At 36.8% G+C, this 10,263-nt stretch overlaps 1 protein-coding gene across 4 annotated transcripts in view; it reads right to left on the bottom strand.

Annotated features, from left to right (window-relative positions):
* Positions 1-824: 824 nt before the first annotated feature.
* USP8 (ubiquitin specific peptidase 8) overlaps positions 825-10,263 on the bottom strand; it is a 49,572-nt gene continuing 40,133 nt past the window's right edge. For 3 of the 4 annotated variants that reach the window (XM_040226502.1, XM_040226503.1, XM_040226504.1), the window contains 8 exons: positions 9,216-9,293; positions 8,569-8,831; positions 6,587-6,799; positions 5,928-6,138; positions 4,785-5,021; positions 3,923-4,065; positions 1,887-2,019; positions 873-1,717 (listed from right to left, as the gene is read on the bottom strand). In XM_040226502.1, the coding sequence (XP_040082436.1) occupies positions 1,532-1,717; positions 1,887-2,019; positions 3,923-4,065; positions 4,785-5,021; positions 5,928-6,138; positions 6,587-6,799; positions 8,569-8,831; positions 9,216-9,293 (1,464 nt within the window). In that variant the 3' untranslated portion in view covers positions 873-1,531. Of the gene's footprint in view, positions 1,718-1,886; positions 2,020-3,922; positions 4,066-4,784; positions 5,022-5,927; positions 6,139-6,586; positions 6,800-8,568; positions 8,832-9,215; positions 9,294-10,263 lie in introns of all 4 variants that reach the window. The other variant, XM_040226501.1, reaches the window with a different exon arrangement.

Raw genomic sequence — 10,263 nt, 5'->3', positions numbered from 1 at the left:
ACATGGGTCCTAGCCCATTGAACAAAGCAGCAAAGAAATGATGCAGTACTAACAGATGGGGACCTTTAAAGCACTCAGATTATGTACTGTGTGCATGTTTCAAAGTGCAGTGTTTAGTAATGTGTATTTTTAATCATAGAGTATCTCATAATTAGATATATCCAACAAATTTATTTTCCAAAGATACTTCATGGAGCTAAACCAAAATAACTTTTGTTCAAGTGGCTCTGTGATTTGAAAATATTAATTGATCTGATAATTTAGCCAAGAAGCTCTAAGTCACTCAGACTAATTGCAGAACATGAAAAGTCGTCCATTTCACAATTCAAAACCAATTCTTTCATCTTCTTCTTGGGAATCCACTAATGGCGACATCTTTCAGGAACACCTTTATAATCTTGTTTTTATATGGAGTGTTTATATTGACTTTACCTGTAACAACCGAGTCCCTGGGGTAAATGATAAATTCTACGCTCTTCTATCCCTTTTAATACATCAGTTTGTAAAGATGTGGTGTATAATGCAGTTCACTTTGCAGTCATCTTTTTACCTTAATCGTAAGAATTCTACTACTCGTGATAGAATAAGTCTGCCTGGGTGTTAAGGTTTTATATCCTACTTTGACTTTCAACTCTTGAGAGAATCATAAGTGCTATATGCAGTTCATGGTCAAGGTGAAGGAAGAGTGGAATCAAGTGATGCAACAGAATAAGTGTACTAAATTTTAAGTCACTGTATTGGGATAAACTGTGTGGAAAAATTATAATTCTGCTGTCCTGTTTAACAATATAAAATTAAAGACAGAACACTTACAGCGTTTTAAATTATTTTTCTCATTAAGATTTTAATGTAGGTGTAAATGAAAATTCTCATTTAAAAAATTAAAGAAAAGTTTCCATTTATTTTTTTAGAATAAAGATTTAGTGCACAAATACAGCCCAAAGCCAACAGAAAAATAGCTTTGCCCTGTCATGTCCCTAAGAAAGCACTGCAGTTACTCAGAATAGGCCAGAAGAGGAGGAGGGGGAGCAATCCTCTGAGTTCTAGGCTTCACAAAAGGACCACATATTATACTATGTACATTGATTTGATGTGCAAGTGTGCAATAAATATATACACATACATTCCTATCTGCTTTACATCATTCTAGAGTATTCATTAGATCAAGCTGGGATTTAGAAATGTGAAAAGGCCATAACAGTGAATAGGAAAATAAAGGATACAATGATTTTTAGACCAGCAGAATAATAATGCTTAGCTAGTTAATTATTTTAACTTTGGAGCAAACTAAAAAACTTGTTTTGAAATAAACGGTACCTGTAAGGAATGCTTACTGCAATACTTGTTAAATGTTCTTGGTCAGTTTTTTGATAATGGCGCTGACCAGAAGTATATGGTATAGTAACACAGCTCTCATTGTCCTACAAGTCCTTTAAATGGTCAGCTATGCCTACCCAGAATCTGTATAAGCAATTCAAGAGTTGTGTTGCTCAGCCTGTTAAAAGATAACTAGCTTAAAACCCACTTCTCCTTATGTGGCTACATCAGTTATTCGTGGTCCCAGTGAAGTATAAAAGAGGATATAAGCTGCTGAAGATTTCACCGAAGAAATGGAAATATCAGAAACCTCATGATCGTCAAATTTAAACCACCGCTGTCTTGCTGCATTTTTACAATAGGCAGTGTAGTGGCCACCATCCAGCCCACCGTAGTGATTCTGTACCAAACAAGATAGAAAGTCAATTCAAATTGAATTATTTAAAATATGTCAATAATTTCAAAGCCTTAATGTAGTTCCTACTTTCCTGTGAGGTAAGGAACAACCTGAAACTTGTTTTTTTAGTTTGCTTCAAAAGAAAAAGTATTTAGGTCAATGAGATACTTACTGAAACAGAAAACAAGTTGTATTTCTTCAGATTGTTCTTTGGGCCAATAACATACTGCGACAAGTCAAGATTTTCTAATGGAAAGTCCACAGATGTCTGTAATTTTTGTTTCCACCTGCCATCATAGGAAAAACTGCAGAGCAAAACATTACAGCAGTTACACTGACAGACCAAAGACATCAAAATGAACCCTAATTCATTCATTAACAATCCAGAGTTTTAGACAGTTTTTATGTTTAGACATAAAATCTATTTCAAACACACACTCAGAATTTTAATAGTGGAGGGACTTGTCTAAAGACACTTGATTTCATTTCTGTTTTACAAATGAAACTGAGGTGCATAAATGTCTTGCCCCAGGTAAACAGAGTGACAGAGGTAGAGCCACACCTTGGTCCCTTAATCCCTAGACCAGCTAGAGCCATTAGGTGAGTCTTTGACAAAGGTAAGAAGTTATTAACACCCTCATTTATAATGCTAATCACCACAAAGTACAGAGAAATAACAGAAGAGAGTGGCTCCAGATTTAAGCTTGTCCTTTGAGATCCAACCAGTCCATCCCAAATGAGATCAGTCCTGGGTGTTCTTTGGATGGGCAGATGTTGAAGCTGAAACTCCAATACTTTGGCCACCTGATGCGAAGAGCTGACTCATTTGAAAAGATCCTGATGCTGGCAAAGATTGAGGGCAGGAGAAGAAGGGGACGACAGAGGATGAGATAGTTGGATGGCATCACCAACTCAATGGACATGAGTTTGGGTAAATTCCAGGAGTTGGTGATGGACAGGGAGGCCTGGCATGCTGCAGTTCGTGGAGTTGCAAAGAGTTGGACACGACTGAGCAACTGAACTGAACTTGAAGAAACTAGAGCCAGAAACTGCATGTACATAGCCTAGTGACTAAAATAATGGCATTCCATTATCCTAACACACACTGCTTCTTTAAACACCAAAATACTGGTTGGTATAATATGGTTAGTTCAAAATTATTTGTTAAAGAGTGAACTCTGAACCATTTATACTTTAAGATATTCTCCAAGAATAATACACAGCACTAATAATCTTAACAGAACAAATGTGTAATCTTTTTTAGAATGTTTATACCTTTGCAGTCTGCAACAAGCAGAAAAGGACAACTGATCTAATAAGCTTTTGTAGAAAATCTACACAAGAGATTTGAATATATCAGTGTTGAAATTAACATAAATAACTGCCTAAGAATCTCCAATAATTTGAAAATAATTTTGTTTCACTGATTTGTAAAAATTTTTTATTTTATATTGGAGTATCATTGATTAGCAGTGTTATTTTACTTTCAGGTGTACAGCAGAGTGATTCAGTTATACTTCTATCTATTTTTCAAATTCTTTTCCCATTTAGATTATCATAGAATGCATAACAGCGTTCCCTGTGCTATACAGTAGGTTGGTTATCTGTTTTAAATACAGCAGTGTTTATTTGTCAATCTCAAACTCCCAATCTATCCCTCCTGCCCCAGTTTCAATGATTTTAAAAGACAGAGTTACATGAAAAAGTGGTGCTGTCATTTTGCCCTGTTATTGCAAACACTAAAGTGAACAAGCCTCTTCATTTCTGCCTAACTTCCCTGCTGCTGCTGCTGCTGCTGCTGCTAAGTCACTTCAGTCATGTCTGACTCTGTGCAACTCCATAGATAGCAGCCCATCAGGCTCCCCCGTCCCTGGGATTCTCCAGGCAAGAACACTGGAGTGGGTTGCCATTTCCTTCTCCAATGCATGAAACTGAAAAGTGAAAGTGAAGTCGCTCAGTCATGTCCAACTCTTAGTGACCCCGTGGACTACAGCCCACCAGGCTCCTCCATCCATGGGAGTTTCCGGGCCAGAGTATTGGAGTGGGGTGCCACTGCCTTCTCCGCTAATTTCCCTAGAAGTACCCTAACCTGATACTCTTTCTTTGTTATACATCCTAAGCAGACAGCACAATAAAGTTTAGAATAAAATACATAGAAATCCTTCATCTAAAAAGTACTAAACAGGTAGAAAAATGTGTCCCTTTTACCGTTTCAGATGGACTAAAAGCACAGGTGGCAGCTTCCAGATTTCTATCTTTTTTAGGGAATCCCGACGAGCTCTGCAATGACTGCAGTAAAACCTGTTGTTATCTGTGAGTTTTTCTTCTTTGGAAAATAACCTAAGGCAATCCTGGAGGCAAAAATAAGTAGTAGACATTTATTAACTTATTTTTTTATTACTGAGCATCTATTCAATAAGTTACTTTGTCAGGCATGAGGAATAAACTATTTACAAAGCAGCTCCTGCTCCCCCATCCCAAACCCCCCGCCCACCTCCAGAGTTATGATCTACTGAGGAAGCAGATGGGAGGAGGTGATAGGGACAAAGTGTGAGAGTGATGGTGCTGTGCCCATGGAGGAGGGAAGACATCTGCATGTCCTGAGACCATCAGGGGGCAACTTCTACCTGGTGGCTCAGGACGTTCTGACTAACAAGAGGCTAACACTAAAAGTGTCAACAAGCTCTCTAAATCACACTGCCGTTGTGTGCAAAATAGGATATTTGATACCTTATGTAAAGCAATTTCTTATAAAAAGTGTACCTGAATTAAAGTCAACATACAGTTTCCCAAATTAACTTCTAAAACATCAATACAGACTTTGAAAAACATTATCAACTCTAAAATAATATTTAATAGGAAAATATTTTTTAAAAGGAAAATTTCTTTAAAAATGCACATTTTCTTCTAATCTGCATACGCCTACTTAAAACAATTTTTCTGTGAGTTTTAACCTATAAAATGTTTACAGGGATAAAAAGCAGAAATAAATTACCAAGTAAAGTACAACTCTATGTGCATATAAAAATTTTTTTCCTTCAGTAAATCATTTCTCTGAATCTTAATTTACCTGTAATGTACATTTACTTGTAGATGCTAGTGGGAGAGACAAATACATGAAGGCCTCAAATGTCCTAGACTTTTTGTGACAGGTGAGGCACTGTACTGTGGATTTGAATTGACCCTGAAAAAGTGCAACAATGATAGATTCATTGAGTTGCTTATGTTTCTGCCATGCATGTTCTGCAGCTTTAAAGTCATCGAGATGATCATTATTTTCTTCTTTATGTCTCTTCCGATTATCAGCCTGAAAATAAGATGTAAACTCTGTATTAATATCTCAAAATGAACGTTTAAATATAAAATTGAAAGTATATTCAATATAAATCTTGCAGATTTAGAAATTCTTAAAGGAGTTCTAATAAAAAAAATCTGATGCTACAAAAAAATGCTAATCAAAAATATATCCCCAAAAAACCAAAACCCACTTTATCAAAAGAGTATAATTAGTTTCAATTTCTTAATAAGTTTTCATTTAAAAAGCTGAAAAGTCTGATTTTGAAAAGAGAAGACATTCCACATATAGCTGGGAGTTAGGGCTACAACTTGACGTCATTTTTTTGGTCCTAGTCTCATGGATGGATACACACACTATCTTCATAAACACATACACATACAGACACACACATATATGTGTATATGTGTGTGTCTGTATGTGTATATCTATATACACATACATATACACACACATAGATATACACCAGCCATTCAAATAGAAACCTATCAGATGTATTTATTTTAAAGTTTCATGCCATAGTCCCTGCTGCTGCTAAGTCACTTCAGTCGTGTCCAACTCTGTGCAACCCCATAGACGGCAGCCCTCCAGGCTCACCCGTCCCTGGGATTCTCTAGGCATGAACACTGGATTGGGTTGCCATTTCCTTCTCCCATGCACGAAAGTGAAAAGTGAAAGTGAAGTTGCTCAGTCATGTCCGACTCTTAGTGACCCCATTGACTGCAGCCTACCAGGCTCCTCTGCTCATGGGATTTTCCAGGCAAGAGTACTGGAGTGGGGTGCCATTGCCTTCTCCCTAGATTTGAATAAATTAGCACTGAACAATCAACAGCTATAATTTTAAATTGCTATAAAAATGAGTGCAACACTGAGCAACCCTAAAGCACCTTTGCAACTTAGAAAAATACAATTTCTTACTTTATTAAGGTCTTCATGGAGACCATCCATTAGGAACAGAAGCAGTTCTTGTGAATCTTGCTGGCTGTATCCTGCAAACTGGTCATTGATCTTCCCAATGGTGATTTTAAAGTCTTTTGGACTGATGTACCGATACTGTCCCGTCCACAGGGCTTTCATGATTATGCCAAATTCTTCTGCCACTTCACCTTTATGCCCCAACAAATTTGACCTTTGCAAACATAATTAAAGTTACAAAAAACAAATGATAGAAATCTAAGATATAGCAGGTTCTTGATATCAACATTAAACTATTCACATACTGTAATATGTGACCCTACACTAAAATACTCATTCATATATTTATCACCAAATACTTACCCGGATCTTACTTTGATGACACCCCTCCGAGTTGCTTCTTCTTGGCTACCAGCCCTCCACAGTCTCCTATTCCTTACCAGTAGGCTCCAGTTTATGACAGTGCGGTTCTGCCTTCCTGTACTGTTCCTTTCCTGTCTGTCCTTCACCAATCAGAGAAGGCTTTCTTTACATTTTTCTTAAGAACAGTGTTCTCTACATTGTCCTTTCCTAATCTGACATCTCTAGAGCTGGGTGGTAAGGAAGTGTGGTTAGAGCACCCTTTTTATATGATATTGCAGAAAAGTATGATATTTCTTTACCTATTAATATCATCCTGGTAACAGTTGCGGTTGAAATAATCAGCCAGATGTGGCGTATTACACAGGCACTGTAGTATTGAGTTCATGTAACAAGTATTTCCTAAATTACGAAGTCCAGTGAGAGCTGGTCCAGATCCTCCAAAAACAGGATTGAGGTTCCGAATTTGAGAAGCAGAAAGCCTTGTGATCTCAGCTTTAGGATAGCTTGTTGGCCTAAGGAAGAAAAAGTACACATGGCATCTTAAAATGCAGGGCATTTGACATGAAGGTTCATACTTCAAAGGGCAGCAAACTCCAGCATCTGTGTACCGTGGTATATGGTAATCCTGCAGATAGTTACTAAGTTAGGTCATAAGGTACTGGGTCTTAGAGAACATTTAGTATCTAAGTGACACTGGTGACCCTCCCATGACGGTCTTTAACTTCTTACATGAGCACATGTTTCTTACAGATACCCTGAAATACCAGTAGGTTCTCTGGTTTCTCAGGAACAGATAGAGTGTTCTAATAGAGAAGGCTCTTTCAAATGTTTTTAAATGATCCCAGGAAGTCTAGCATTACCAAATGTTGAATTCAACCAGAATGCCAGTAACTGCGGCGCGTACACCGGAGGCAGAGGTTATCTGGGTGCTACAACCTGAAGTCTAGAGCTGGGCGGACAAATACAGTGGCAACCACTAGCCATACTGGACAAAACAGATAAAGAACATGTCTATCAACATGGCCACTGGACAGCACTGAACTAGAGAATGCCTACAAGACTTTTGTCATGCAGTGTATTTGATTTATATATGTAACTTTTAGAACTGTAAGGAAACTAAGAAAACTCCTAATTGGTAAGTCTTTCTTTTATTACTGATCCTAAGTATATCTCCACCTCTGAAAGGAATACTGAGAACAGATTAAACATATTCCAACCAGTTTTTGTTTAGTGTATGCACTCTGTTCAATATATATTTAAAAATATACACACTACATATGCTGTAGTTTTTAAATTGTCCAATTAACAAACTTTAATAAGAATGATGATTCAAGAAAGAATTAAACTCTTCCTAGTTTTAATAGTGAGCCCTGAAATCTATAGATTTTCAGGATTTACAAAATCTCCTCCAGTTAAGCTTCCACCTGGCAGGGTAAATTCTTAGAAGGAAAATATATTAACTACTTTTGGGGGAAGTGATTCTGAAGAGGCCAAAAAGACAGCCTAGTTAGAATTCCTCAGCAATTAAGAGTGTATTTAACAAATAAAAAAATCCCATTTATTTTCACCTCTATCTACCCTAAATCCCCCAAAATTAATGATCAGAAATGATAAAGAGACTAGAAAACTATCTCATAAACCTATCGATCGTAAGCCAGGAGCATTAGAGTATTCAATAACCGATAAAGCCAGGAATACATCTAAATGAGATGTTGTTTTGGGAAAACTTAAATGAACCTATTCATCACCACTGGTGAACAGAGGAACAGAAATGCAATGCAGAAAAGGGAACAGAATAAGGATTAGAAGCTGATAAACACTATAATGCTTATTATTTTAATACATTAAGTTTGCCCCCATGTTACTGAATTTTTTTTTAAAAAGTTTGGAATTTTAAGAGCTACAACAAGACATGCAACAATCCTATAAATTATAGTCCTCAAAGGGAAATTTAGGGATCATACGAAGTTTATAAAAAAATATCTCTGTAGTCACACACTGTCTGAAAATGTAACAAGGTGCATACTTTTATATCTACATTAATACATATGAATTAGTGAACGAATCAGAATCCTTTTTGACACATTTCAGTTAGTCTGTGACACTTGGGAGAAAAACCAAGGACATTTAACCCATTTATTTTTTTTCTCTACAGTAAACAAAAACAGCTGGGATAGCCATCCACAGAATTTTCTGTCTCCCTGATATTAGTAAACTGGTATGTTTAGAAGTTTTCAAATACAGCAAATCATTCTGTTTCTAGAAGTTAGGATAAACTTACTTGTTTTCCCGATTAACTGCTGGAGTTACTGTTGGCCTCCTCTTCTCTTCCTCTTGAATGGCCTGGGTGATATCTGGGGAGGAGTAGGAGCGCTTCAGTTTAGACGGTTCCCTATCCCGCTCAGCAGGAATCTGTGGCTTGGCTTTATGAGTTGGAGGGGTGGAAGGAGGTGCAGATGAAGGAGCCATTTCCGGTGGATACATATGAACAGTGTTGGTAGGCGAATGATAGTAACGAAAAGTTCCAGTGATGGGATCAAGAAACTTAGGCGGGGAAAAAAAGCACAGGTCAAAAAACAATGAACATTCAATGAACAACAAATAACTCAAAAGTATTCCACTACTAAGTTTACTTTTGGATTAAAATAGTTTGAATAAAATGGTGCTAATCACTTCTATAATTAAACTTTCAAAGAACCTTAGGTTTTAAAATGATACACTGTTTTTAAATGACATGCCAGGATGCTCATATATTATAGCCAGCATCCCTGATTGGCTATGGAGAAATCTAAATGAGCTATGTCCTTTATAATGAAGAAACAGAGTCAACTCTGCATTAGAGAAGATGCAGAATAAACAAGTTCATAATTTTTTTAAAAACCAAAACAGTGCCATGTAATTTCTTTCTGTGCTAATTTGGAGTTTTACCTTGGCCCAGCCTGACGGCAGTCCTGGTACAACCCTCCCCATTTCTTCACTTCTCGCTCTTGTCAAAGGCTCTCGAGACTAGTTTTAAAAAGAGAGGGAAAAGGAAAAGGATTTTTAAATTAAATGTTGCCATAGCAAAGAACCACAAACCTTGTGTTGGCAAGAACTATACATGTGTTCTTAAAGTCCTAAAATTATCACAGCAAGGGGAAGGAGTGTATGTGCACAGCCTATAAAGATGGTGGCTTCTCTAAAAAAAACAACACAAAGACAATTTCACTTCTAAGTGTCAACTCCAAAGATAAGAAAATTTATTTCCACACTAAGACTTGGATGCAAATGCTCATAGAATTATTATTCATAATAGCCCCAAAGCAGAAGCAATCCAGTGTCCATCAAATGTGGTATATCCACACAAGGAAGATTATACAATGAAGAAAAGTCAACCTCTTCAATGAATGGTGTTAAAGATGCATCACACTTTTGAGCTATCTAGGCAAGCATATAATTTTTTCCACATCTCTTTTAATTGAACAAAATAATTCAAAATATGTAGGCATTCTAAATTTCAGCATATAAAGAGCACTGACATTTTATTAATTTTAAAAACAAATCTGGAGTTCCCTGGTGGTTCAGTGGTTAGGATTCAACGCTTTCACTGCCATGGCCCCAGGTTCAATCCCTGGTCGGGAAACTAAAATCCTGCAAGCTGCATGAAACAGCCGAAACAAAAACAAGCCAAGAGAGAAGATGTAAAACAAAAAAACCCCAAATATTTTTAAAACACGGTGTTGGAAAAACTGGACAGCTACATGCAAAAGAATCAAATCTAGACTATTCTCTCATACATACACAAAAATAAATTCAAAATGGATTAAAGACTTAAATGTAAAACCTGAAACCATAAAACTTCTAGAAGAAAACAATGGAGGAACACTCTGACATTCGTCTTAGTAATAATTTTTGGCATCTGTCTTCTCAGGCAGAGGTAACAAAAGCAAAGACAGAAAAATGGAACTGCATCAAATTAAAAAGCTTTTTGCACAGA

The sequence above is a fragment of the Oryx dammah genome, unplaced genomic scaffold (assembly GCF_014754425.2).
Source record: "Oryx dammah isolate SB20612 unplaced genomic scaffold, SCBI_Odam_1.1 HiC_scaffold_26, whole genome shotgun sequence".
In the NCBI taxonomy this organism is placed as follows: Eukaryota; Metazoa; Chordata; class Mammalia; order Artiodactyla; family Bovidae; genus Oryx; species Oryx dammah.
Note: the sequence above shows the minus strand (reverse complement) of the source record. Positions and strands in the feature narration are given on the sequence as shown.